Source organism: Cynoglossus semilaevis, chromosome 14 (assembly GCF_000523025.1).
Source record: "Cynoglossus semilaevis isolate Cse_v1.0 chromosome 14, Cse_v1.0, whole genome shotgun sequence".
Lineage (NCBI taxonomy): Eukaryota > Metazoa > Chordata > Actinopteri > Pleuronectiformes > Cynoglossidae > Cynoglossus > Cynoglossus semilaevis.
Genome location: NC_024320.1, coordinates 15,714,339 through 15,741,933, shown reverse-complemented (window position 1 = coordinate 15,741,933; position 27,595 = coordinate 15,714,339). Strand labels below are relative to the sequence as shown.

Genomic DNA, 27,595 nt, shown 5'->3' with positions numbered 1-27,595 from the left:
ACAGGCCTCTACTGGCCCACAAGTGGTCAGTGGGCAACAAACCAGAGGTTTTGTTGTAGTTTGTCTGAGCTGTGGTCTACCAATGTGAGCCAAACCATAATGCATTTGGGCTACCAGATGTCAGGTGTAGGTCACGTGACACCAGCTGCAGACCATGTTAAACCAAATACGAATCATTTGGTACTGATTGATTGTAAACCACTGGGGGGCGCTGTGCTTGCTCAATAATGCATTTGCTTAAAATCATCTCCTGGAACATTTATGTCACAATGGTAAATATTGAAGGAGGCAATTTGTACATTTATACATTTAAAAAAAATCCAAAATGACACTAACAAGAAAAACAACATGAGTCATCCTCCAAGAAATTATGCAAAAGCCGTCATTTTGCAACATTTGCTCTACCTCATCTGAGCAAACAGTGTCCTAACATGTTTGTTTGCCCTTCATAACCTGCACACACCCCTCCTCCCCCCCACACCCACACACACACGAAAACATGCGCGTGCACATGTAAGTACAAAAGCTCCAGCCTCAGCCCCCTGTTCTGCCCCTGACCTCAGGACCACAGCAGCAGCATGGACCTTCTCACCAAAACCCTCCTGGTGTGTCTGGCACTGGGTCTCACCACTGCTGCTCCTGCGTGAGTATTACTGGGAACTGAAGGACCTTTGGTGCAGGATGATCAAAATTCATCTTCCGTCTTTAAATTTAATTACTTTTTGAGACAAATATCATTTCTAAAACTTTATAGCAATAAAGTCAATATTACCTCAATGTTTATCATAAACATGGCAGAAAAAAAAAGAAACAAAATCAAACCGGCTGCAGTACGACGGAATATAGCTAAAAGTTTCATCACAACTGTAGTCGAAGTGGAAAAGAAAAGCAAAAAAACATTAGTTAGATACAAATTAAAGTCTAAATGACTGTTGGTTGAATGAGTATAGGTTAAACTATGCCAAAGTAAAATAAACCAGAATAAATACAGAAAAATAAATAACCACAAATACAGCAGAAGTATCTGAACCAAACGATATATCTCCAAATGAACACGTTCGGTTGTTAACATCACTCCACCACAAAAACGAAATGTTAAAACTGATCTCAGAGCTAGTTTATGGAAAACGTTGTCCAATATATCACACATGCAGCCAAAAAGAGTCAAGGTATAATAAACACTTTGCTGCTCAGGATGGAGAATGACGAAGAACCAGCTAAAAGCCGTTCATTTCATTCACAGAGCGAAGCAGTGAAACCCTCACAGGTCAATGTCCTGCTGTGTCTGCACTCTGTCTGTAACAAAGTTCACTTCAATCAATAGAACAAACTGTATCTGAGCTTCAGCTTTACTGACCCAACTCCAACTGGACTCCACCTTCTCACAAATGAAAGGCAACCTGTTGCTGTCAGTACTGTTTACAGAAATTTAGAAGTTTAAGAACAGCTTTTTCTTATATTCCTCCACAGACCTTCAGACGATGCAGCTGCCGACGGTGAGTTTCTGAACTTTAACATTCAAGAGCACTGTACAACTGACAACTCTACTAGTATTAGATTATCCCTACATTATGAATATGTTTTATCAACACCGTGGTGCTTTTTGTTTTCTTGACGTTTTCATAAGTTCAGCAGAGAAAGGTGTGGCTGAACGCCCAGATCGATGTGAAGGTGTTGAGTTTGACGCCATAACTCTTGATGAGAACGGAACAACGCACTTCTTCAAAGGTGAAACATTTACCCAACAACTCATGATTGCACAAAATCTGTTTGGTCCATATAAGTATATATGTATATATATGTACATATATACTGTATATACATACATACATATATATATATGTATATATATATATAAACTTAAAAAACAAATCTAGTGTTTTGTTTTTGATCTTTTTAGGCTAATGTTAATGTTAATGGCAGCACCTAGTATTTTCAATCTACATTTCACATTGTCTGTTTTAACTTATGAACACAGGAGACAACGATGATGTGTACGTGGGTCATGAGTTTGTTTTGTCAGTGACGTTGTTTTTTCTGTCGATGAAACTGTGATGTTCTCTCAGGTGACTATGTGTGGAAGGGTTACCATGGCGAAGCTCAGCTTACCAGCAAGGTCTTCAGGGACATGAACGGTCATGTGGACGCTGCCTTCCGTATGCACCACTCTGACAACCCTGACCTTCACGACCACGTCTTCTTCTTCCAGGTTTGACGCTTTTAATCCAACTCTGGAAATGAATATTTAAAAGAATGTTAGATTTACAGGAGTCGGTGGCTGATTATTTACCATTTCTCTGATCATATCAGGACGACAAAGTCTTCATCTATGACAACCACACCCTGGAGGATGGTTATCCAAAGACCATCCAGGAGGTGTTTCCTGGAGTTCCAGACCACCTGGATGCTGCTGTAGAGTGTCCTAAAGGAGAATGTAACACCGACTTCATTCTCTTCTTTAAAGGTGCGTCAGCATTCATTTCTAATCTATTTTGACCATTTATTAATTTATAAATATTATTAGACTCTTTTTTTTATTAGTCAAAGTTTGGTTTAATCAAAAAACAACAAATTATTTATTAAATAATTGCCAAAATTAATCATTTGATTTTTTAACAAATTATTTTATTTAATAACTTAAAACAAATAAACAAATTTACACATTTTACCTAGTAAAAAATGATTTTAATGTGATTTGGGCTATTGTACATATTTTATACACTGGTTTTAAATCAGCTTTTGCTTTTTATGTTTAATTTTAGCTTAACTTTTTTGCATTTAAAATATCCAAAGATTGTTTGTATTAAAAATACTGTATTTGTAATACATATTTAAATTTTAAAACTTAAAATGGCTCATTTAGAAATGGATCGTTTTTAAATAATTCAGTTTTAAATCAGTAATAGTGACAATGGTCAAATAAACTTTGACTATTTTTTATATCAGTGTATCTATAGAGATATACAGACATTACTTGGATCATCCACAGATGTCACTGTTTCTCAGATGACGATTTCTCTCCTCACAGATCACGAGGTGTACTTCTTTGATCTTAGCACTAAGACAGTAAAGAACAAGACCTGGACCCACCTTCCAGTCTGCACCTCTGTTCTACGCTGGTTGGAACATTACTACTGTTTCCATGGAAACAACTTCACCAGATTCAACCCCGTCTCAGGTCTGGTGGAGGAAGGTTACCCCAAAGACGCCCGAAACTACTTCATGAAGTGCCCCAACTTTGGTGAGCTTTGAACCAACAACCAGGAAATAAAAGAGCAGACACCACTGTGTCATATTTGTGCTGCAGGTGATTGACTCAATAACACTGACATGTGACATTTTTTATTTCACTGAAGGTCACGGTGGAAAGTACTCGGTCCCTAAATGCAGCGAGGTTAAATTAGATGCTGTTACCATGGATGATGCCGGGAAGAAGTATTTCTTTGCAGGTAATATACAAAGTAAACTTTCAATAATATACTCACAAACATCATTTTGAATTTTACATGTGAGATTACTGTGAATTATTTGGTTCAACACAAACAAGGTAAATGTCATTGTCTGGATGAACTTCGATAATGAACACATGACTGCTCTCTTCAGGTCGAGTCTACATGCGTCTGGACACCAGTCGTGATGGTCTACATGGCTTCCCTATCGCCAGGTCATGGAAGGAGGTGGCTAACGGTGTGGACGCCGTCTTCTCCTACACGGACAAACTCTACATGATCAAGGTCAAACCATGTCTTTTAGGCCTTTGTTTAATGTTCTCAACAGCTTAAGAGTTTCCTGAAAAAAACTATTCTTCTGAACAATCTCAGGACAATCAAGTCTACATCTATAAAGGAAGAGCTCACTACACCCTGATTGAAGGTTACCCCAAAACTCTGAAGGAGGAGCTGGGGATCGAAGGTTCTGTGGATGCTGCTTTTGTTTGTCCTGGCCAAGACAGTGTCTTCATTATTCAAGGTAGACTTAATCACTGGGATAAAAAGTTGTGAATTTTTACTTTTAGCTAATGTTTAACCTAGTTAAGCTACCTCTGGGCTAACATTTACTTATTTTGGCTATTTTCAGTGATCCCATTTGTCACTTTCATACTGCATATTTTTCATCAGGCCACATTGTGACAAATTCAAGTTTGATCTGGGTTTTTTTTTTTTTTTTTGTGATTTTGTATGACTGTAACTGTTTTTCTAACAGCCATGTCTCTTTATATAGGAAGAAATATGCTGAGAATCGACCTGACAGCTACACCCAGGGTGGTGAACGAGGACTTCCCTCTACCTTTGTTTGAGCTTGATGCTGGCTTTTGTGGTCCGAATGGAATCAATGTTTTTAAAGGTTCACATTATTATGAGTACAAGAGCCCCATGCTGTTCGCCTTGAGCAAAATGGTTCCTCGTCCGCTGGATATCACCCCAGAAATGATGGGCTGTGAGGCCTAGGCGTCAGAAGTCAGTCTGACTACTGGGAACACAGGAATTCCATCTGTTCAAATTGTTAAAAATGTTTTATAAAATGTCTTCAGTTGATGCTGAGTGCAGTCTATGTTGCACGGTGAATAAAATGTTTTTAAAAAGAAATCAACTAATACAGTTTGTCATTTATAATTTACTTTAAAATAATCTCAAATAATGGGCCATGTAAATATAACAATGACAGGAAAGAATAAATCAGAGCATTTTGATAACACTCTACTGAGGTACAGAGTTTTCTTCAGAAACATGATTTAAATTTGCAAAACTCCTACTGTCAGAAAACTGGAACACAAACCATAATATCAATGAGTCTCTCATTAACTTCTTTTGGGACTTTATTTTTCTTTTGAAAATTTGGTAGAGTTCTTATAAGATAAAGAAATTTCTGACTCCAATGTCTTCCATTTAATGAGTCTGCATCTCTTAGAACATTAACAGTGTAAAAAATAATTCGCACATTCATAACTATTGAATAGTTGCAATGCAACGTTGCATGGCTTGGTTTGTCTGCTACATAGTGCTGACAAAGTTTCTCCAAGTACTTTGAATATATTTTCAGGTAGATTGGTCTAGGAACCGAGACAGTGAAAGTCATTGGAATTGAAAACTTGGGAGATTTGGTAGAGAAAAATCAGATGACAAAAATGTAACCAAATTATTATCAAATATTCATCCATAAGATATGTGTAATGAACTGTTTTGTACGGCAAGTGGAAACATACATATTTGTTTTTTTTTTGTGTAGCTGGAACCAATCGCATTAAAATCATGCAGCACCAGAAGTCTATTTTATGTATTGGAAAGCTTCAGCATCCCAATGTTATTAAAAAATAAATTGGAGACTAATTATACTCTAAAATGTTTGGTCTTGTTAAAAAATGCACACATTTATTTGTATTCAAATAAAATACATATAAAAAATATTAGAGTACAAAAAATATTGTATGGCTCTCACGGAAATACATTTCAAAACATGTCGACTGTTTTGGCTCTCTTCGATAAAAAGGTTCCCGATCCCTGCGTTAGAACTTAGGGGGGAAGAAATGCAGTACCTATTTAACACAAGCTATACCACTGACTAACCACCAGGTGGCGATAAAGCATCTAGCACAACGACGGAAACGGAAATGAGCCAAACTTCCGATGTATCTGGGAAACCTGCGGCTTAACACGGTTAAAACGTACGATAGTCGAGCTTATTAAAGTAAACGTAATCAGAATTCCAATAAAAACTAAAAATATGGCCCTTGAGTCCCGTGTCACCCAGGAGGAGATAAAGAAGGAACCAGAAAAACCAATCGACCGCGAAAAGGTAAAAATTGGGTTAGCATTGGAGCTACAGTGCTAGCGTGTGTGCTTAAAGAAACAAGTCTGGTGTGTTTTCGAGCGCTTTTCAAAATTCTAACTACTGTATCGTGTTTAGATTTATATTTTTAATTTGTATACCTGGTTGAATGATTAGAGGGTGAACCAGTGTGGCCACGTGAGTGTGCTGTAACTCGCAAATTTAGGATAAACCTGGACGCGCACAAAACTTGTATTGCATGTTTGTCAATAGGTGTAATGGTGTTATCCCAAAGTAAAATGTCTATATGCCTGTGATGAATTGGCCAAATAGATTTTATAGATACATCATGTAAAAGTTCTGCTTTCACATGCACATAATCATGGCATATTTCAATTATAAAGTCAAAATCGTGTTTCTTTTTCAGACCTGTCCTCTCCTGCTGCGTGTTTTCACCACCAACAGTGGGCGACATCACAGACCCGATGAATTTGCTCGTGGTAACGTCCCCTCCAGTGAACTGCAGATCTACACATGGTGAAGTTTTGTCCCAAAATACTTTTGTTCACACATCAAATATCCAACTGAGGTGAAGCCACTTCATCTTGATTTGTTTTTTGTAGGATGGATGCTACTCTGAAGGAACTGACCGGTCTGGTCAAAGAAGTTTATCCAGAGGCCAGGAAGAAAGGAACTCACTTCAGTTTTGCCATTGTGTTTCCTGACCCAAGAGCGAAAGCATATAGGTAAGACTTGAGGGTAAAATGTAAGTCTGAGGAGTCCAAAATCAAACTCTAAACCAAATGTTGAACTGATTAGGTGGTTCCAACGTGTAGTGGTTAGCAAGCCTGCCTTACACATGTACCTTATGGGTTCGGACCCCAGGGAATCCAAATATCCCTAAAGGCAGCCTGGTGTAAAAACATGCACTGTGAATTTCCCAATGGGATGAACAAGGGACTCAATTATTATTATTATGTTTACTATTACTTAGGAAGAAATTGTATTTGAAAAATGCATTTTTCTCTTTCTCCAGATTGAAAGACATTGGCAGTACTGTATCAGGCAGGAAAGGAGCAGACGACTCAATGACACTACAGTCTCAGCGTTTCCAGATCGGAGATTATCTGGACATTGCAATTACACCGCCCAATAGAGCTCCACCTCTTGGCACACGCATGCGGCCGTTTTAAACACATTAAGCATCCAACATAATTCCAGTAGTTTTTTTTTTTCCTCTGGTCTGCAACGTGTTAATTTTTTTAAGAATGTGACGTGAAAATAAAATGTTTTCCATACTTCTGTCTTTGTTAAACATTTGGTTCAAACAGGTGTTGAAAATGGTTAAGTAAAATGGTTAAAGTATACAACTGGAGAATCCTCTCCTTGAGAACTGATAGATTTTCTAAAAAACCAAGCTATGGACGCTAAAAACTACAACAATTGTTAAAATTGTCGAGCATAGCTAAGCCACCCAAGAAACGGCTATGGTTAGTCTGAGTAGCTCACATTGAGACACAATGGTGAAGGTTTACCAATAGAAATTAATGAAAATGAATATCTTTTGTACAAATGTGTCTATCTATATGAAGCAAAAATGAATCAAATCCTGAGTTCATAGCTAGTTCAAAATTTGCAGGAAACTGTATAAGGGAATAGCCACAATGTACCACAAAAGGGCGAAGGCTAGCTTTACAGCCAACGTTTGCGTTAAATAAACCAAACAAAAGTTGAGAGCAGCTAAAGTTTAGACAACACTAAATCCCAGACCCATTATAACAAATACAGACAACTCTAGTCCCACAACAAACGCGTTATGTAGAAGAAATTGTAGCTCAAATCCATGGAGCTGTGATTTGTCACGATGGCTTAATATTTGGTCATTTCAAAAAAGAACAAAAAGCTTCACAATAAAACCCTCAAAATCCTGTTAGCTGAAAAAAATTGAGATTATTTATTTAATTAATAACTATATACGTGTGTGTCACAAATATAAAAGAAAACCAATGTTAGCTCACCTCATGGTTTACTGCTGGAAACGTTGTTGTAAAAGCATGCTACCCCCAGGACTCAAAACAAAAAAGAAAAAAAAAACACCAACAGGTGTAAGAAATAAAATAATTAAGCTTTTAAAAATTCAAACGCCAATTTCATAAAAAACACTCGCGAATGTCAAAAAATATGAGTTAAACGTATTGAACGATACAATTATTTTGTATAATGCGGTATTTTACTTAAATTGTATAAGAAAATTAATGTAGCGGAAGGTTTTACTCTGACAGTCAAAACAGGAAGCTTTAGTTGCACATGCGCTCTGTCATCGGAAGCGAGCAGAAAAAACGAGAAAGAAAATCGAAGGTTTCTTTGTGTTCGCTGCAGGATTTCATCGATTGGCAATCCTAAATTAACATAATCATGTTTAGAAGGAAACTTACTGCACTAGATTATCACAACCCGAACGGATTTGACTGCACAGGTAAAGAAAATTCTATTTATACGCGGTGAACGTGGCCGGCTTGATGACAAAACGTGGATCCGGGTTAAAGGCTAGCTGTCACTGAAAGCAGGACGCAGTACCAAATATTACAATATTACAATAAAAGTTACGAATATTTTGTTAATGATAACACAATTCACAATACCGCAACAACAATATCATATTCCCACAATGTGAAGTTACAATACTTTTATTTAGCTTGACTTAATGTATTTCGTCCAGCTTACGAAAATGAACTTCAGTGTGAAACTAAAAAACCGTGGCTAACAGATTGTTGTTGTTTTTTTGTGACGTCAAAACTCTCTGTACTAATATAAACAACACACTTTAATTCTGCTTCGCCTGGTGAAATAACACAATGTTTAACGTTGTTAACTTCAAGAAGACAGTACCACACCACTACTTATTTGCAAAGTACGCACGGATCTAATTGAATTTGATGACATCAGCCGCACCACGTAGTCACTCAGTCTTTACCAACATAAAAGCTATCTCCGTCATCCTGTTAGATTTCCACTGCACCACCACGTGTTGGATATTAATGCCTATATCTGCATACAGCTGATTCATCCGTGGTGCCTCTGTGTCCCTGCTCTGAGTTTAGATGAGACCCAGTTCAGGAACTGTGTTGTGTGGCTGGAGGATCAGAAGATAAGACACTACAAGATCGAGGACAGAGGGAACCTAAGGAACATCCCCAGCTCAGAATGGCCTAAAGCTTATCAGAAGGTAGTACACGCCAGTAATGGCACATTCAGCCGTTTTCAGGCCCAGGTTTGGTCAACTACACACGTGTTGTTATGATTCAGTATCTGCAGGACGTCAACTGTCCGTTCGGAGTTCAGGAGAGACAAGAGGCCGTGGACTGGTTACTGGGTCTGGCTGTTCGATACGAATATGGAGATAATGGTGAGAAATAGTGATCGACGCAATACAACCACTGTTGTTAAGAATCTAGTTAGATCAAATACTTAAAGACGAGTTTTGTTTTTTCATAGAGGTGTGATCACAGTCTGTCCTTTTTTGTCCCTAGTGGATAAATATAAGAACTGTCCTCCACTGGCAGCATCCACCAACAGTGACAAAGCAGCCGACCCTCTGGTCAACCTCGACAGTCCGTACTACAGTAACTGTACCATACTTTACTTTTTTGTTTTACCTTGTTCTTAGTTGATTTACTGTTTGCTTGTTTTTTCCTTTAGGTAATTCACCTGAATTTAAGGCAGGAGTAACAGCTCTGGCCAACATTCTAAAAATCCAGCGTCATGACGACTACCTGGTGATGCTGAAGGTGAACCAGTGCACAAATATCACTTGTGTTTAATGTCACTGAATTGAATGAGTTGACATAGATGTTGTGACATCTGAAGGACTGTACCTCAGACCTGTCAAACGTTGGAGACATTTGTCCTAACACTCTGTCTGTCTCATATCAGGCCATTCGTATTCTCATCCAGGAGAGACTGTCACCAGAGGCAATTACTAAAGCCAGTCAGAAGAAAGAGGTAACATTGTCGTTACATCTGATCTAGTTCTGTTGCACAAGATTAACACGTTAACTCAAACCCAAACATTAAATGGTTAATTTTCCTTGTGCATCAGGGAGTTCCAGTTGCCTTAGATAAACACACTCTGGGCTTTGACACTGGAGGTAAGAACTTCTTATTTCATCACCTGAACCACTTATCATCCTGATGTCAAGATCAAAACAGCAACAGTTTTTCTATGACGTGTCCCAGCCTTCAACCAAAATCAATTCTGTTACTATGTCATAGCTACTTGATCCAGCAGAGGGAGCTCTAACAACAGCTCGACCCCTCTGTGAAAGGAAAACTTTTGTCTTTTGGAACACAAGGTCCATTAAAAAGCAGCACTTTTGTTCTGTTCACACCATTTGCACTGCTGTAAAAAAAAGCTACTGCCCCCTACTGTCTTACCATCACCACTACAGCATCTCAGTGACTGTAGAAACACTTTTGGTTGTCTCCCCTCAGACGCCACCCTAAACGAAGCGGCTCAGATCCTTCGCCTCCTCCACATCGAGGAGCTGCGGGAGCTGCAGACAAAGATCAACGAGGCCATCGTGGCCGTGCAGGCCATCATCGCTGACCCCAAGACTGACCACAGGCTGGGCAAAGTGGGCAGATGAGGACCAGGACACAAAAGAACTGATCCACAGAAGACTTGAGTTGGATTCTGAGAAGACTGAGATGTTTTGTTTCTTTTGTGGTGGACGTATTTGAGTTCAGATCCGATCAGCTCAGAGCAGACGATCTTCTTACGTTGAGTTGTTTCTTCAGAGACTGAGGTTGAACTTTGTCATCATCTTCTCGCTGCCGTCACGTTTTTCTGTAAATAAAAACTGGGAAACCTAGAGCAGACTTGGAATGGGTTACTGTGAGTGTGTGAGTGAGAGGTTGTGTAATCGTTAGTGTTCAGTTCAAATTCAGAGACTGTGGAGGAGCCAGATTAGACAACCTGAATGTGTGTACCCATCGCTTACTCTTTCAAGAACAAAAAACTCAGATGCCATTATTGTACATTTAAATTCCAATTTCATTGTGTAGCTTTTAATCTGTAGAAAAAAACAAATTCACGATTTAAAAAAAAATACAGTAGAAAAAATTAAAAAATGAGGTATAAAACAAATGTACAAAACACTTATTTTTTAGGGTTATATCTTTAAGGTGGAGATAAAGGGGATTGTTTGGGGGTGGAAGTGTTTAGGGGTGGGGAGGGGGGGTGATAATGTCAATCTGACATCTTGATGTTCTCCTGAGGAACCAAGACAGGAACATGGTGGACAGGACTGTGGTCCGTGCTCTGGTCAGGAGTCACCACAGATGATTCTTTAGCACCAAGGACAGTGACCACTGCTCCCACATTAGTGACTTCCTGTAGGTAAAAATAATAAGAAAAAAAAGTGTATTTGAGGAAACATCACAGCTAAAGTTTTAAAGGACATCAAATGTATTATTTGTTAACTTTGAGAACTTAAAAAATAAATGTATTTTTGCCAAAAGTCTGGCTATAATTTAGCTATGTCGTGGCAGACTAGTGGACATTTCTGTCTTAACCTTTAAACCTATTTAACGGATCTTAAAATCACTTTTACCATTTGCTTTCCTTCAATAATTTATTTTCAGTTTGCTTGGCTCTTAAAGGACACCCCGTGCTACGGAAGCCTTTTTGGACACTTTACTCTCAGGTTTTGACAATTATACATTGTTATAATAAGGTCAACTTTGACGGCCTGGATTTGAATGGATTTAACTGAGAACATTTGTCGCCACTTTGACGACTCCATTTGTACCATGTCACATCAGTTCATGTTCTCACACAATAAAACCCTCCAGAGCGGAGAAGCAGAGCTCACAGCTTCAAAGATGTGCATGTGCGGTGTAATTGAGAGCATGATGACAAGCTCTGAAAAACACACTTGTTAGAGGGTCTGCTTGTAAGAGGCTTAGAGGCGGTTGTTGTTAAATACATTTACACACACACACACACACACACACACACACTCTTCACAGAGGTAACGATCCATGGCCGGTTGTTAAATGCAGGTCTGGGTCTGAGGAGGCAGCGACTGTTTGTTCTGTCATTAGGTCAGTGTGGCTGGAAAGCTTTCATCCTTTCACATTTGGATTTAACACAGGAAGACAGAATGAGGCCTTTACTGCCTGCTCTCCACCTGGACCTCCACACTCCGAGCTTTGGTTCCTAGAAAACTCAAAGAAAAACCAGTCCCCACTGAGGGCTCCCATTCATCTGGGTCATGATTATATAAAGATGTATTCAAACTGTTTCACTGATACAATTTTTCAAAACTTTATGGTCAAACTGTTGCTTTTTGTCGTTGAATTTCAGCAGCCTTGGCTCAAATTCACCACATTGTTCTGTAAGTATTCAGCTAAGGATTCTGTTATGCTCCCAATTGTTCTTGCTTCATATTCTTTTTTATATATTTAAGATTGAAATGTTTGGCAAACTTTAAGCTTCCTTTGCTGTATGTGAGTGGCGCTTTGGCCCAGAGGCAATGTCTCTGTCATTGGTGTTGAACCCCAGGGTTCACCTCCTGGGCAAGTTCGAATCCCGGTTAGGGCGGTTGGTACCTTCCAGTGGACTCACCACCCGCAGGAAGGTTTAGGTACGGTGCAATGTGATTTGGTGGCGACTGCTGCCCCCGCAACCCGGGAACGGATAAGTGGATGAAAATGGATGGATGGATGGATGGATGCTGTATGTGATTTGTTCTAGATAATTCTAGGCCAAGCTAAAATGTTAGTTATCTATCTATTCATCTCTTGCCTCTCATTTAATTACTAATTATACAAATTTTATATAATTAAATATATCATTTGGTTAACTTTTAGCTACTTTAATTTTTGGACCAATTTTATTTTTACACACATTCTATTTTCAGCCAGTGAGACTTGGCTCAGACCTGCTGTCATCACTAACAGTTTAAAGGTGAGTTCAGGTAAATCCTGTGCACGTGCCGATGAGTGTGAGCAGATCTGACTGTGCAGATGTGACGGCCACATCTGTCCAGGTGCTACTTTGAGGATGAGCCTCCTCTCTGGACCACACTTTGTACTTAAAAGCCTTTTAGGAGGAGGCTTTAAAAAAGACATGTGAGGACAGAGAGGCATCAAAGGTGAAGTCAGCAGATGTATGTAATCAGTCGCACAGCTTTATAATCACTCTTCTGTCATCATCAGGCTTTAAAGGAACAGTGCGGTGTTTTTATAGTGCGGTTAGGGACTACAGTCTGAGACAGGGACACTCACGCTCTGTCAAAACATGGCTGAGATTTAAGACACAAAGGCTTACAGTGCTGGGAGTGCAAAAGTTTTAGGCAGGTGTCGACATTTCCTACACTGGCCCTTTGTATTCAGAAGAGAATTCTCCACAACATTCTGAATAAAACAAGAATAAAAACGCTCCACAAACCATTCAGTTTTGAAGAACTGACTGCAGTGGAGTAGAGTGTAGTCAATTTATACAATCACTTTTTTGTCAACAGTGACATGAAGGTAAAACCTGTGTCTCTGCTCCGGCTGTGTTGTCTCACCTCATAGACACTGAGTGGTTGCTATCGTGATGCCGTACAGATGTGAGCGCTGATCGGGCAGGTACTCGTCTGTGAACTGACTGTCTTTGTTCACGGCGATCACACCGTCCCTGAGACAAAAACAGGACACGTGGACAGAGACATCTTTAGTACTGCAGCGGCAGGACGAAGACAGAGTACTGAGACAGTGACACCCACCTCCTCCAGTCTGTGTAGTAGAAGTGGTTCCTGTGGTAAACCATACTGAAGGGGTAGTTGAGTGTGGGGTGGATCACCCTCCGACCAGAACCATCAGGAGACACACACTCCAGACGCTTCGTACCTGGAACAAGGAGCAGGTGATCCAGAGAGTCAGTGTCAGTGTCAAGGAAACATTGTTGATACACCGCTGTTAGACCCACCAAAGAACAACACTTTAATCAGGACATTGCTGCAATGCAAACTATCGGTACTATGGACGCTACTAGGACCAGGAAAAGTTGATCTATGTGTGGTTTTATGTGTTTTATCTGCTAGTAACAGGTACATATATGCACTACATCCCCCTTGTATTCCATCTGCAAGAACTGGAACCATGCTCGATGCCAAGTACCAGAACCGTGTGTGGTTCTAGGTCTGTCAATGTCCTCATGTCCATCACCTGCATCAGCCCAGCAGATCTGTCCAGATGAAGAGTCGTAGGTCAGAGCGTTGGGCAGGCCGATACCGTCTGACACCACCACCCTGCGGTTCTGACCGTCCACTGACGAACACTCGATCTTTGGAGCCTCTCTGTTCCAGTCCGTCCAGTAGAGGGTGCTGCAGGGATAAAATGATTCAGGATGTAGATTCAAGACAGACATGGTTTGGTCCTGAACTCTAGAAGACTGACTAATTCAACAAGACAAGAGGAAAAACCACATGTACGTGTGTGTGTGTGTGTGTGTACATAATGTGTAGAGAACAGACAGCCCTCTAGGGAGCAGCTGTCTCATGTTGATGAGGTCACAGCCAGGCTACGCTGATCAACCTGCTGCCTCTGACCTCTGACCTCTGTTTGGTCTGAGTACGTGACATCATTCAGTTTTAGAGACGCCCGAAATGTAGTTTCTGGGAGGAATCGCCTCGTTCCACATGATTTCAGATGTTTGGGAAATACCAGGAGTGTGTCTGAGAGGGAAACGTTCAGGGGTGAAGGTGTGTGGGCTGCTTATTACGACTCACTGCTCCTCATCTGGAGATGATGGTGCACATGTGGGCTGATCCTGTGGGAACCAGAGGTAACACACACCGCATGAGTCACACACACACACACACACTCTTCTAAACAGGCGTGTGAGCAGATGTTGATGAACGATCATAAACATGTTTCTTTTTTTAATTAGCGTATGGATGTGATTTCTCTCTGTTTGCTTTACTGTCACTGCTTGTTTTTTTTACTGCTCGGCCATGTTGATTAGTGACTGTGGGAGAGTGTGTGTGTGTGTATCTGTGTCAGTGTGTAAGAGTCTGTAAATTATCCTTTTGTTTCGAAGCAGTAAACTTTAAAAAAGAACTTTGACTTATCGTAACCAAATCGTAACCTGTCCTTCCATTAGACAAAAAAAAAAAGAAAAAAAAATACAGAAAGGAATTTGAATCCAATAGAATAGAAGTTGTTTGTACAAAATAAAAGTGTAAAAACCCAGTGAGTCTGAAGAACACGATCACCTCCAACATCATGGGGATTTGACATCATCATCATCAAATCTGGACTCTGTTTAAAAACTGTTTGGACAAAACATGTGCATGTGTGAGGCAGAAATTACTTAAAAGACTTGGCTTTATTTCAGAACACACACACGCGCGCGCGCGCACACACACACACACACATATAAAACCTTGAGGCAGGAACTTTAAAATGTTAAACCAATGATGTGAAACACACTTCAGAGGTTTTATGATTTGAAGTAGTGCTGCTGTGTTAAATCACTTCTATTAACACACACACACACACACACACTGACTAACCTGTTGATTATGTGATTAGCTTCACTGATAAAAAGCAGATGTCGTTCTTTGTAGACCTTGTATTATTACGCCCGTGTGTGTGTGTGTGTGTGTGTGTGTGTGTGTGTGTGTGTGTGGACCTGGTCCAGCACCTTCTCACATAAACATCAAGAACATCACCTCTACCATTAACTTAAACAAACAAATGTAAATAAAAAGACATTTCACCTTAAATTAAACCCAAACGTCAGATCAACTGCCTCCTACTGGGAACATTTATATAACACCTATAACTAATGAACAGCTAAATCGTTTTTTTCCTGTTGAAATGTATATATTATCCAGTAGGCTAGCCTCAGTTTGTCCATTTAAAATAAGCTTTTAAATCTGTTTGGTCATTTGAACTGAACATGTACTGGACGGTAGTTTTGACAGAGAGCACAAACAGAAACGTCCAGAACTGAGTGAGTTTGTGTGAAATAAGATCTCGGTCTGATGAACCTCAGTCTCTGGAGTCCAGACTCAACAAGACTTGTTCTCTGTGAGTAAGAAGCTTCAAGTTCACTGTCCCAGTGAGTCACAGATCAGTGTTGACTATTTCTGTCCTGCTCCCGTCCATGGACTGAACACCATCTGTGACCAGATCTGAGTCTCAGTGGAGAACGTCCAGCACACAATGTGAGTCATTGTGACTGTGAGCACCACAGTGATCAAAACAACTGACCCACCAACCAACCGATTAATCAACTGACCAACCTACCAACTGACCCACCAACAGACCACCTAACCATTCCACCAATCAAGAGTTTGGTTTTACCCAGTAGAGGAGACCACTATGATGGCCCGCGGGTTGACCAGGTCAGTGTTGAACACCGTCCTCCTGTCGCTGCCGTCCAGGTTGGCTTTTTCAATCATGTCAGCGTTGGAGTCAACCCAGAACATCAGTCGACGATTGACGTCCACAGCCAGACCTTCTGGACTGACCAGATCTGCATGAATAAAAAAAAAAAAGATCCTTAGATCGTTTAGAGAAAGAAACATCATTTGAATGAACGAGGAATTAAAAATCTTGAATGTACTTGTGTTGATGAGAATCACAGGCTCAGCTCCAGGCCTCATTGAAGCTCTGTTGATGGTTCTCGCAGACAGATCTGTCCAGTAGACATGGTTCTCTTTGCAGTCATAGGCGATTCCAACGACAATGGAACCCTGGAGACGTGAACAACAACATGGGACACAGGAACATGAGGCAGAAATTCTCCCACCAGAATAAAAGTACCAAATACATGTGACAGTTAAAGTTAAATTCCCCCTCAGGAGTTAGCTCCAAGAACAATCAACACAATCAGTAACTGGTTTCCTTTCTACTACAGCAAATAGAACCTAGTGCTAGGAACTTAGAACCCAGAGCTACTTGTATTTGTACCACAACAACTGGTTCCACGTACTTTTAACAAATGTCTTTTCACATTTTTGACCAGTGATGTGACCAACCCACTGATAATCTCAGCAGAACATCGACCAGGTTGTAAATCACGGCAGATCTATTCTAACATCAATCATTTTCAGAGCTGAACTCTCAGCCTTCAGTAGAAAGTCGTCACTCACATGCAGAGTCAGCAGTGTTTTGGAGCCACTCGGGTCCAGTCTGGTGCCGTTCAAAGGCAGGGCCCCGATTTTCTGTCCCTGAGCATACAACAGTGTGACGTCACCGTTTGGAGGAGGAGTCACGTCTGGGCGGGGCAGTGGTCTGATTGTGGGAGGGGCCACTGTTGGAAGACCTGAAGTAAAATGTTAAAATGGGTTTAAGACCTGAAGTAAAATGTTAAAATGGGAAAAAAAAAAAAATCATTTTGATGTAACTACTTAATTAAAAAAAAAAACAGTTAAAAAAACTACTTACAAGCAGGTTTGACCACATCATGTGATCGGGTGCCAGGAACCTCCCGTCCGTCCTGGTCCACACACCAGCAGTAGGTGGTCTCTCCATAACACTGGACTGGACTAAAGTCAAGACTTTGTAATGATTTGTCTGGATTTTAAAGGAAAACTACAAACTTTTTTTGGTGTTTCCTCTGTACCTGAACTCTCCATCCAGCTCACACTGAGGTACGTAGTTCTGCGGCTCGGGTTTCCCACCGTAGTGCTCAATCAAACTAGCCCTCCATCGTTGACACACACTCTCCGGACGCTGGGTTGGAGCAACAGAGACTACAACAGAAAAAATGTGATAAGTCATCGTTATAATATACCCTTCCCTGTACAATAAATTACAGAGATAGAAAAAGACAGAGGCTTGGATTTATGATGTGATGTAGCAGTGTTTGACCCCTTAACCTCCCCCCCCTTCAGCCTCCAACACACAAATACATTTAGTCTTGGTTGAAAATGTTTACTTTCGAGGATCCTTTAATATCTCGCTGCACATCAGGAGTTTAAAACAAAGACTAAAACTGCTTCAGACGTCACTAATGTTTACAGTGGCCTCCTCCTCTCCTCCTCCTCTCCCCCCCCGTCTCTGTGTCCAGGTTACTAATGCACAGCTCTTTCACTAAAACAGGACAGTGTTTAGGCTGAGAGACAACAAGGAAGGACGTCACTTGGGATCTGACCATAGTTTCCACTGTGACATTAGGAATATCTCAGACAGATACAGCGTCTGCTGCTGTTTGCTGAGGAGGAGGCCATCTCACCCAGAAATATCACAGAAAAAAAAACCTTATGGCACATACATGGGTTTCTGTTTTACAGAGAAAACAAGTCAACAAACTAAAACCACACAGAAGCATGTGTAACAGTGTTGTGTTTTTACTGTTCCACACCAGCATCTGCCTGTATTGACGCCTTTGTGCCAGCTCATCAAGTGTGTGTCTTTTATTTTTGAAAACAAATATCAACCCAACAATCTGATGAGGATCTTGTTTCTCCAACTATTGTGGACCATTAATGCCTTTGTGCCTGCATACAAAGGGTTTGGAGTAATGTTGCCACAATTAAGGACAAAGGGTTTGGAGTAATGTTGCCACAGTTAAGGTAAAATAAACCAGCATGAAACTAACTGGTCTGAAAAGTGTGGAAATTAAAAAAAAAAAAACTTCCACTTTATTTTATTTTTTTAGCTTTCCTTTCTTGTGTTGTTTTTCTGATAGTAAATCACAGTTTATGTATGTAGTAATATAAAACACTGGATTTTCATAAGCAGCTATCTGACATAACTAAGTGTTGGCGTTGGTGTTTGTCAGTTCAGCATCTGGGAGGATGTGGGTGTTGACGCAGTGCTGTCACTCAGCCAGTTCTTCTGACCGCAGAATGACCACTTCACATGTTTGGGGACGGTAATAAATTATATTTATAGAGCAGACTGGATTTATAGAACAGCCCCCTCTGTGTATACTACAGAGTGAGGAGGAGGGAGGAGAGGAGAGAGACACTGGCTGACTTCAGCTCTGGACTCAGACTTCAACCATTACCACCAGTGTTCACTTGCATGTCAACCAATAAAACCATTCTATAAATTCAGAAATAAACACCAGCATCTCAAAAAAGAAACACGCTCACCTGGTTTGTCACAGTCTACACTGGGAGTACCAGGTGCAGTCCTGGTTCCTGGTCTCTCTTGTCCTGTGTTGTCCACACACCAACAATGTCCAGTGGATCCATGACACTAGAACAAAGTTAGTAGAGACATGACAGGGGTCACATTTTACCAGGTTAGTTTTCATTACGTATCACATGGCGACCACATATATTTGGCATGGTGTTTTACCAATAAAAATCTAATGACTGAAAGCATTAAATACTTATGTGAAATAGTATATAAATGCTGTTTTTAATTAGATCTCTCGAAGGAATCATTAAGGTTTCAAATGACTGTGTATATATGTCTGTGTTTTACCTGCCGAGGGCGGTACTGTCCTTCTGCGTCACACCGAGGTTTAAAAGCTCCGAGAATAGGATGTCCCTCTGGACTAGTGGTCTGGACACTGTCTCTGTGGTGCTCACAGTGGGTCTTAGGACGAACTGGTTCAACTGAAGTAGGTGGAGTAGGTTGTTGGTGAAAATACAGAATGTGTACTCAATTTGAAAGCTAGTATCACAGGAATCCTAAGTATTTCAACGGGGGTGGGGGGGGTGGGGGAGGAGCTTGTCTTTACAATTTCATCAAACATACTTTTACTTCTATATGCTGATGATACTCTCTTTTTTTTAATTACAACTCATTTGACATTTGAGAAAAAACAAACAAACATCCCAACCTGGTTTGTCACAGTCTTTAGGTTGTGTACCAGGTGCAGTCCTGGTCCCTGCTCTCTCCTGTCCCCTACTGTCCACACACCAACAATGTCCACTGGAGCCATGGCACTGATAGTAAACAATTCAGAGGCCATGTCAATGATTCCAAAACGTATACAAAAATACAAACACAACTTTGACAAAAAGGTGAGTTTATACTGACCTGTAGGGGGATGTACTGACCATGGTCATCACACTGTGGTACATACACTCCAACAACAGGATGTCCTTCTGGGCTGCTGGTCTGGACTCTTCCTCGATGGTGTTCACAGTGAGTTAAAGGACGTACTGGCTCGTCTAGGAAACATTTTAAATTATTAAGTTTTCCTATTTTTAACCAGACATTTTCTCTGTTTACATTGACACAAGCAGCTTTATCACCTGGTTTGTCACAATCCACAGAGGGTGTACCAGGTGCAGTCCTGGTTCCTGCTCTCTCCTGTCCTCTACTGTCCACACACCAACAGTGTCCAGTGGAGCCATGACACTGTAAAATAATTAAATGACTATTAATAAAAAAAAAAACATTAATGAAAGCTTAGCATTCCAACAAATATATAAAAAAAATACCTGTTGAGGTTTGTATTCTCCACTGACGTCACACTCAGGTACAAACAGCCCCACAACAGGATGTCCCTCTGGACTGGTGGTCTGGATGCTGTCTCTGTGATGCTCACACTGGGATTTAGGACGAACTGGTTCATCTAGGAGTCAGATAAACCCACGTTATTAGCACAACAACGAGCATTTCCACATGTGGTTCTATCAGTTCCTTCTTCTCACCTGGTTTGTCACAGTCCACAGAGGGAGTACCAGGTGCAGTCCTGGTCCCCGGTCTCTCCTGTCCTGTGCTGTCCACACACCAACAATGTCCAGTGGAGCCATGACACTGAGAATCATGGGTAATTGAGATATTTTTGTTCATTATTTATTTTAGCAACTAATCTTTTGGGTAATTTTATTGCAGTTTTTCCACAAGCCATAAAACAATATAAATTATCACTGGAGGACTTAAACCACAGTGGAAAAAACAGTAAGTTATTGTGATATGATCCTGTCAAAATGTGACTCTAAAAATGCCACTCAGAAGGTCACCTGCTGAGATTTGTACTGTCCAATAGAATCACACTGGGGAATGTAGGCTCCCAGTAAAGGATGTCCCTCTGGACTGGTGGTCTGGACACTGTCTCTGTGATGCTCACAGTGAGTTTTAGGACGAACTGGTTCAACTGAAGAAAAAAATACATGGCATTATTTCTCAAATAACTGAAATATGATGTTACCTAGAGTGAGAAACTTCTCCTCACCTGGTTTGTCACAGTCTACAGACGGTGTACCAGGTGGAGTCCTGGTCCCTGCTCTCTCCTCTCCTGTACTGTCCACGCACCAACAATGTCCAGTGGATCCATGGCACTATGGTGACAGTGTAAATGGTTAGAGGATCATACCAGAACACGTGTCATTATCTTTCTAGAGACATCCATGGGTTACCTGCTGAGATAAGTACTGTCCCTCTGAGTCACACTCAGGTACGAAGGCCCCGATTATTGGAAAACCCTCTGGACTAGTGGTCTGGACACTGTCTCTGTGGTGCTCACAGTGGGTTTTAGGTCTTACATGTACAACTAGAAAAGGTGGAGGCAGCAAAATAAGTTATTGGTGGACACACCAGGACACAAGGCCATCAAATCGAGTGACATATCTTTACTGAAACTCAGTTCAGCCTTTTTTTATATATATATTTTGTTTAAAATAACTGAGCATAAATCTTTCCACTCCCTCTATGCTTGGAATCTCACCTGGTTTGGTACAGTCTTTAGGCTGTGTACCAGGTGCAGTTCTGCTACCAGGTCTCTCCTGTCCCCTAGTATCAACACACCAACAATGTCCAGTGGAGCCATGGCACTGTAAGAGACACGTCTGCTGTCTTAACAGTCAGAACAATCGTGTTTTTCTCTACCTCTTGGATACAGAACACAGTCTAAATGTTACCTGTTGAGGTTTGTATTCTCCACTGTCGTCACACTCAGGTACAAACAGTCCCACGATAGGATGTCCCTCAGGACTGGTGGTCTGGACTCTGTCTCTGTGCTGCTCACAGTGGGTTTTAGGGCGAAGTGACTCATCTGAAGAAGTTAGAGGTTCAGTTATTAATTAATAAAAGATACGAACCTTCACTTTACCATTAAATTAAAAAAACCCTCACATTGTTTATATACAGTTATTATGAAGGCTGTGATTCTTTATGCTGATTACACTTAACAACAACAATGTAACAACAATGTAACCTGATTTGTCACAGTCCACAGACGGTGTTCCAGGGTCGGACCTGGTCCCTGCTCTCTCTTGTCCAGTACTGTCCACACACCAACAATGTCCAGTAGAGCCATGACACTGCAGGGGACATGAGGATTGTTACAGTCAAATGTTGAATGCTCAACATGTGTGATGAAGAATTCAGCCAAACCACTACCTGCTGAGGTCTGTACTGGCCATAAGAATCACACTCAGGCACAAACACTCCCAGTAAAGGATATCCCTCTGGACTGGTGGTCTGGACACTGTCCCTGTGGTGTTGACAGTGAGTTTTGGGTCGTTCTGGTTCATCTGGAAATCGACACATCAGACAGGAGTTATGGTAAACACACATACTGAAGACATTTTTTCTCTCTGGGTGGTTATCTTACCTGGTTTGTCACAGTCTACACGTTGTGTACCAGGTGTACTCCTGGTTCCTGCTCTCTCCTGTCCTGAACTGTCCACACACCAACAGTGTCCACTGGAACCATGGCACTACAGTAACATATTGAGTTGTAAGACGACCAAACACATCTGACCAGAATACCAAGTGTCTCTATAGTGAAATACCAGTCCTACCTGTTGAGGGACGTACTGTCCCTCTGAGTCACACTCTGGTACGAAGGCTCCGACTACTGGATATCCCTCAGGACTGCTGGTCTGGACACTGTCTCTGTGGTGCTCACACTGAGTTTTAGGACGCAGTGGTTCATCTGGAGACGAAACAATCTCTGGATTATTCCATGAACTGCCATTAAAGTGACTCCACCCAAGGTTTATTATTGTCCTCACCAGGTTTGTCACAGTCTTTAGGTTGTGTACCAGGGGGTGTCCTGGTTCCTGGTCTCTCCTGTCCATTACTGTCCACGCACCAACAATGTCCACTAGAACCGTGACACTGATATGATAAAGAGATGTCACAGTCTTTAGGTTGTGTACCAGGGGGTGTCCTGGTTCCTGGTCTCTCCTGTCCATTACTGTCCACGCACCAACAATGTCCACTAGAACCGTGACACTGATATGATAAAGAGAGACATTTTAGACTTTTAAGGACGACAACGTCTTAGGACCAGTCTACTTCCAAACACCTTGTTAGAAACTGACCTGCAGTGGTATGTACAGACCCTGGTCATCACACTGGGGTACATATGCTCCTAATAAAGGGTATCCTTCAGGACTGGTGGTCTGGACACTGTCTCTGTGGTGCTCACAGTGAGTTTTGGGACGAACTGGATCCTCTGAAATCAGGAATTTTACTTTCTAGAAAGATCTAGAAATTGATTGATATTTACAATTCATGATGCAAGGATTCATTACCTGGTTTGTCACAGTCTGTAGATTGTGTACCAGGTGCAGTCCTGGTTCCTGGTCTCTCCTGTCCTGTACTGTCCACGCACCAACAATGTCCAGTGGAGCCGTGACACTGTAAGAATCATGGGAATTGTTTACACAACAGATGTCACTGAGTACTTTGCATTCCAAATGTACAAGACAGTTGGACTGTTACCTGCTGAGGTCTGTACTGTCCGTTAGCATCACACTCTGGAACAAAGGCTCCTAATAAGGTGTATCCTTCAGGACTGGTGGTCTGGACACTGTCCCTGTGCTGTTCACAGCGGGTTTTAGGACGTGTTGGTTCAACTAATGAGGGACAAAATAAGGATGAAAACGTTCAGAATACGTTGAAACAGGTTCCTTAGGTGTCTCCAACAGGACGGACAGGTTTTTATAAGCCTCAAAAATGAACAATGATGAATTCAGAGCAAATATCACATTTTTAGACACCCTGTTTTCAGACTGGTTTGGATTTAAGTCATGGATATGTTGAGGAATGGCTTCAATTCATGTGTTTGTCTTATTCTTGAATATGTAAAAAAAAAACTAAACCATTAAGACAAAATGTTGCCTTCATCCTCATCTCCCTCCATCAATCTTCTGTTATTCATTCCCACAGTCTCTCCACAATGATTTCACCTGTTATCCAAACATTCCAATGCCACGAGCCGTGTCCTCATCAGCACACTATTCACGAGGTCATGAGAGCACTCGCAAGAAACGTGCCGTGTGTTTGACTTGTTCACTGAGTTGAGGAATTCACAGAGGTCAAAAGCCAACCTTCAGTTGGAGACACATGACATAATGCACCTGCTGATACTGGTGCCGTCTGATGGTAATGCAGGAGAATTAACAAATACTTGTGTGTATTCATGTGTATTTTGATCACCTGGTTTGTCGCAGTCTGGTATTAGTGAATCAGGCGAGCTTCTGGTTCCTGATATTTCTTCTCCCCTGTTGTTAACACACCAACAATATCCAGTGGAGCCGTGGCACTAAAGAATGAAAACAGATCAGGTCATTCAGTCATTCATCCAAGTGGTCGTTTCCCAAGAAGCACTGTAACCAGGGGAACGGATGAAGAAAAGATCTTAAACTGCCTGGATCTGTATTCCTGTCTGAGGACACTGACCTGCAGAGCTGAGTACTCTCCATTATCATCACACTGGGGTACATAGGCTCCCAGTAAAGGATGTCCCTCTGGACTGGTGGTCTGGACACTGTCTCTGTGATGCTCACAGTGAGTTCTAGGACGAACTGGTTCATCTAGAAAAGAAGACGTGAATAGTGAATCCTTACCAGCTGCCAGTGTGTCAGAAACACTCACGGACAGTTGAGAATGTTAGCTGCAGACTTTTAATCAACCTTCTCACCTGGTTTGTCACAGTCCACAGAGGATGTCCCGGGTGCAGTCCTGGTCCCTGCTCTCTCCTGTCCTGTGCTGTCCACACACCAACAATGTCCAGTGGAGCCATGACACTGTAGGAGACACAGAAATCGTCAGTGGAACCAAACCTGAGTCTAACCCACTGACCCACATCGAAGTAAGAACATGTACCTGTTGGGTTTTGTACTGGCCGTGAGCATCACACTGGGGAATGTAGGCTCCTAATATGGGATGTCCCTCTGGACTGGTGGTCTGGACACTGTCTCTGTGATGTTCACACTGGGTTTTTGGACGAGCCGGTTCTTCTGAGGAACAGAAACACATGGTATTCCAACACTTCATTGACTTTTAAATAGTCTCTTTCTACACATGGACGAGATGCAACACCTGGTTTATCACAGTCTTTCGGTGCTGCACCAGGAGGAGTCCTGGTTCCTGCTCTCTCCTGTCCCCAGTGGTCCACACACCAACAATGTCCAGTGGAGCCATGACACTGGAACAAACGGTTTAAGTTATAAAAGCCTTCACAAAATCACAGGTCTCTAAGTCGGTCAGTCCCCACCTGTAGTGTCCGATATCGTCCATCGTTGTCACACTGCGGGATGAAGGCTCCAACACTGGGCTGTCCACTCTGGTCCACCCCGCTCTGAAGACTGTCTCGATGCTGCTCACACTGGGTTTTAGGACGAACGGTCTCGGCTGCAAAATGATCAACCAACCCATAAACAATCTCAAAGAGTTGACAGTTGAGTGTTTAAACCATTTTACATCAATCCTGTTGCTAACCTTGTTGCTGGGAGCAAAAGAAACCATCACCATAAAAGCCTGGCTGACACTGACACTGGAAAGAGCCCAGTGCATTGATACATCTGGCACTGATGTGACAGGGAGAAGAACTGCACTCGTCCACATCTGCCAACGCAAAAGGAAAAACATAGATCTTCAACAGGAATATCAGGTTTGAATTAGGACTGAAGGTTGTACTGAAGGGGTTTAAGCAGCGTCTTGGTTTAAGGAAGAAACACCTGTGACCAAGGCCAGAACCAACACCACCAGAACATCCACAAAACAGGACTGTGGCGTTGGAACACTAAAACATATTTTATTTTAGGTGAAAGGTTCCTGAATGTGCTAAAAACAAAATGATGTAATTAATTATTTATAATTAATGTAATGAAGTCCTGACCCAAGACAAAACATTGGTTAAAGATGAACACATTTTGTTGTATGTTCATGCTGGACATTTGGATCTTCTCTGGTGGACGCCGTATACAACGTTTAGGAGAAGAAGAAAAAAAGAAGTTCAACGAAAGTTCACACTGATGGGTAAAAGGAGGACACACACACACACACACACACACACACACACACCATGTCCATTTGTCGTCCATGTTCACCCTCCACCCCCACACTTCTGCCTAAACTCACTGTCCTGTTCTCACCATTACTCCCACCCCTGATCTCACGTTTGTCACCCATCCTCCCCCATTTCTCCTCCCTTCTCCCCTCCTCCCCTCCTCCCCTCCTCCCCTCACTGTCTTTCCTCTCTCTCTGTTTTCTGGTTGTTGCAGCTGTGCTTCACTTCTCTCTTATGGAGAAGACTTTGTTATTCCTTTGCTTACAAAAGTATGTGGTTTTCTTTCCAAGAGTTCACTTGGTTTATTGGAAGACACAGCACGACAAGATCCAAAAAGCTGCCCCGCGCCCCTCCCCCTCCCACCCCTCCACACCCCCCAGTGAGACAAACAAGAATAACTTACATTATGAACAACCCAAGATGTGTGCTAGAGGTAGAAAGAAGATTCATAAAGGCTTTGTTTACATAGCTGATTTTAATTTGCCCGTTAAGATCACTGCAGTCTTTATAGCAACAGCATGCACACACGCACACACACACACACACACACACACACACACACCCCAGATGATAATCCTTTCTTTTCAAGCAGGTCTTAAAAAACAGACTCCTAAAACAGAATAAGTCATTACATTTCAACTAATAATAAACAGGTTCTAATGGACTTGTTTATGCGAGACCACGGGAACAAGTACCTGGAACTAAGACAAATACTCAGAACTGTGGACAAAGTACAAACATTTTGTGGAGATGTGATTGGTCTGTATGAACAACAGATTCATTTACATTGAGACAACAGAGAACCCTGTGGTTCCTTGAAGTACTTCCTTGCTGTTAAGGTTGGAAGACCACCTTTGTATAAAGGACCACCAAGGCTTTAGAGTGGACAGAAGTTGGACTCATATGGATTTGAAGTGGATTTAGCGTCAACAACTCACCAACACAGGTTCTTCCGTCAAAGCCAAACTCGTAGCCGTCGTGACACTGGCAGCGGTGGCTCCCCGGCAGGTTCAAACACTCAGAGTGTGCACCACATGAACTGAGTCCCTCAGCGCACTCATCAATGTCTGCAGTGAGAGACAGACCAGGAAGTGAGACGTATGTAACCTTGTAAAAGAGTACACGTCAAAAACAGAGAACTCTCAGTGTGTTTCAGTCTCAAAGCTGTAATTTTGGCTAATTATTCGTGCATGTGCACTTTATATTCTGTCTGCCGGTCTGGGTTGATAAAAGCCTGGAACCCACACCTGGGTTCTTAAAGGCTCAGTAAAAGGCAGTGGAGAAAACCCACACAAAGACAACACCTGACCATGGGAACTGAGGATGAGCCTGAAGCTGTGTCCGTGATGTCAGCAGGACAGACAGACATGGCACTGAGCTAATGACAGGCCCTGCATCAGCCTGAAGACCCAGTGGTTACTGATAAAGGGAGAGTTCTGCTTTTCTGTAGGGTGTTTACATAAAGTAGTGACTCACTGTTCGTGTTGAGGACAGAGACCTACCTATAGACATTTACACACACTCACTCTTAGGTAAACCATGACTACAAAGGAGACAAGGACTTGGATGTAAATGTCTCTGCATTAAAAAAAAATCATCAATTATTATTTTTGTCAA

At 41.6% G+C, this 27,595-nt stretch overlaps 4 protein-coding genes across 4 annotated transcripts in view; 3 read left to right on the top strand and 1 right to left on the bottom strand.

Annotated features, from left to right (window-relative positions):
- Nucleotides 1-509: 509 nt before the first annotated feature.
- Nucleotides 510-4,586, top strand: hpxb (hemopexin b). The gene is made up of 10 exons (XM_008325317.3): nt 510-643; nt 1,471-1,496; nt 1,633-1,728; nt 2,067-2,209; nt 2,311-2,464; nt 3,029-3,241; nt 3,357-3,449; nt 3,604-3,734; nt 3,822-3,969; nt 4,222-4,586. The coding sequence occupies exons 1-10, from the start codon at nt 579-581 to the stop codon at nt 4,446-4,448; spliced, it is 1,296 nt and encodes a 431-aa protein (XP_008323539.1). The 5' UTR covers nt 510-578; the 3' UTR covers nt 4,449-4,586.
- A 999-nt stretch (nt 4,587-5,585) lies between these two features.
- On the top strand, nt 5,586-7,064 carry sap18 (Sin3A-associated protein). Its single transcript, XM_008325318.3, has 4 exons — nt 5,586-5,793; nt 6,194-6,303; nt 6,390-6,512; nt 6,803-7,064. Exons 1-4 carry the CDS (start codon nt 5,722-5,724, stop codon nt 6,957-6,959), a joined length of 462 nt encoding a protein of 153 aa, XP_008323540.1. The 5' UTR covers nt 5,586-5,721; the 3' UTR covers nt 6,960-7,064.
- Nucleotides 7,065-8,103: 1,039 nt separating this feature from the next.
- On the top strand, nt 8,104-10,637 carry rtraf (RNA transcription, translation and transport factor). Its single transcript, XM_008325316.3, has 8 exons — nt 8,104-8,242; nt 8,868-8,992; nt 9,073-9,172; nt 9,297-9,377; nt 9,466-9,554; nt 9,700-9,768; nt 9,866-9,914; nt 10,258-10,637. The coding sequence occupies exons 1-8, from the start codon at nt 8,182-8,184 to the stop codon at nt 10,410-10,412; spliced, it is 729 nt and encodes a 242-aa protein (XP_008323538.1). The 5' UTR covers nt 8,104-8,181; the 3' UTR covers nt 10,413-10,637.
- nid2a (nidogen 2a (osteonidogen)) overlaps nt 10,546-27,595 on the bottom strand; it is a 68,292-nt gene continuing 51,242 nt past the window's right edge. Inside the window, exons 16-52 of the mRNA XM_017038941.2 lie at nt 26,917-27,045; nt 25,408-25,533; nt 25,184-25,320; nt 25,009-25,114; nt 24,793-24,926; nt 24,608-24,713; nt 24,367-24,500; nt 24,124-24,229; nt 23,407-23,540; nt 23,217-23,322; nt 23,004-23,137; nt 22,692-22,797; nt 22,479-22,612; nt 22,289-22,394; nt 22,075-22,208; nt 21,890-21,995; nt 21,594-21,727; nt 21,401-21,506; nt 21,093-21,226; nt 20,909-21,014; nt 20,697-20,830; nt 20,385-20,490; nt 20,172-20,305; nt 19,983-20,088; nt 19,765-19,898; nt 19,565-19,670; nt 19,204-19,337; nt 18,867-18,972; nt 17,390-17,519; nt 17,212-17,312; nt 16,917-17,089; nt 16,388-16,517; nt 16,126-16,297; nt 13,981-14,138; nt 13,539-13,662; nt 13,341-13,450; nt 10,546-11,158 (exon numbers count right to left, since the gene is read on the bottom strand). Of these exons, the coding sequence (XP_016894430.2) occupies nt 13,342-13,450; nt 13,539-13,662; nt 13,981-14,138; nt 16,126-16,297; nt 16,388-16,517; nt 16,917-17,089; nt 17,212-17,312; nt 17,390-17,519; nt 18,867-18,972; nt 19,204-19,337; nt 19,565-19,670; nt 19,765-19,898; nt 19,983-20,088; nt 20,172-20,305; nt 20,385-20,490; nt 20,697-20,830; nt 20,909-21,014; nt 21,093-21,226; nt 21,401-21,506; nt 21,594-21,727; nt 21,890-21,995; nt 22,075-22,208; nt 22,289-22,394; nt 22,479-22,612; nt 22,692-22,797; nt 23,004-23,137; nt 23,217-23,322; nt 23,407-23,540; nt 24,124-24,229; nt 24,367-24,500; nt 24,608-24,713; nt 24,793-24,926; nt 25,009-25,114; nt 25,184-25,320; nt 25,408-25,533; nt 26,917-27,045 (4,475 nt within the window). The 3' untranslated portion in view covers nt 10,546-11,158; nt 13,341. The remainder of the gene's footprint in view (nt 11,159-13,340; nt 13,451-13,538; nt 13,663-13,980; nt 14,139-16,125; nt 16,298-16,387; nt 16,518-16,916; nt 17,090-17,211; nt 17,313-17,389; nt 17,520-18,866; nt 18,973-19,203; nt 19,338-19,564; nt 19,671-19,764; nt 19,899-19,982; nt 20,089-20,171; nt 20,306-20,384; nt 20,491-20,696; nt 20,831-20,908; nt 21,015-21,092; nt 21,227-21,400; nt 21,507-21,593; nt 21,728-21,889; nt 21,996-22,074; nt 22,209-22,288; nt 22,395-22,478; nt 22,613-22,691; nt 22,798-23,003; nt 23,138-23,216; nt 23,323-23,406; nt 23,541-24,123; nt 24,230-24,366; nt 24,501-24,607; nt 24,714-24,792; nt 24,927-25,008; nt 25,115-25,183; nt 25,321-25,407; nt 25,534-26,916; nt 27,046-27,595) is intronic.

Bases quoted from the DNA above. Each gene is read 5' to 3' on its own strand.
- hpxb (XM_008325317.3), top strand. From the start codon at position 579: ATGGACCTTCTCACCAAAACCCTCCTGGTGTGTCTGGCACTGGGTCTC. The intron at 1,497-1,632 runs GTGAGTTTCTGA...TCATAAGTTCAG, and splicing joins AGACGATGCAGCTGCCGACG to CAGAGAAAGGTGTGGCTGAA. The intron at 3,242-3,356 runs GTGAGCTTTGAA...ATTTCACTGAAG, and splicing joins CATGAAGTGCCCCAACTTTG to GTCACGGTGGAAAGTACTCG.
- sap18 (XM_008325318.3), top strand. From the start codon at position 5,722: ATGGCCCTTGAGTCCCGTGTCACCCAGGAGGAGATAAAGAAGGAACCA. The intron at 5,794-6,193 runs GTAAAAATTGGG...TTTCTTTTTCAG, and splicing joins AACCAATCGACCGCGAAAAG to ACCTGTCCTCTCCTGCTGCG. The intron at 6,304-6,389 runs GTGAAGTTTTGT...TGTTTTTTGTAG, and splicing joins GAACTGCAGATCTACACATG to GATGGATGCTACTCTGAAGG.
- rtraf (XM_008325316.3), top strand. From the start codon at position 8,182: ATGTTTAGAAGGAAACTTACTGCACTAGATTATCACAACCCGAACGGA. The intron at 8,993-9,072 runs GTAGTACACGCC...GTTATGATTCAG, and splicing joins GGCCTAAAGCTTATCAGAAG to TATCTGCAGGACGTCAACTG. The intron at 9,555-9,699 runs GTGAACCAGTGC...GTCTCATATCAG, and splicing joins ACTACCTGGTGATGCTGAAG to GCCATTCGTATTCTCATCCA.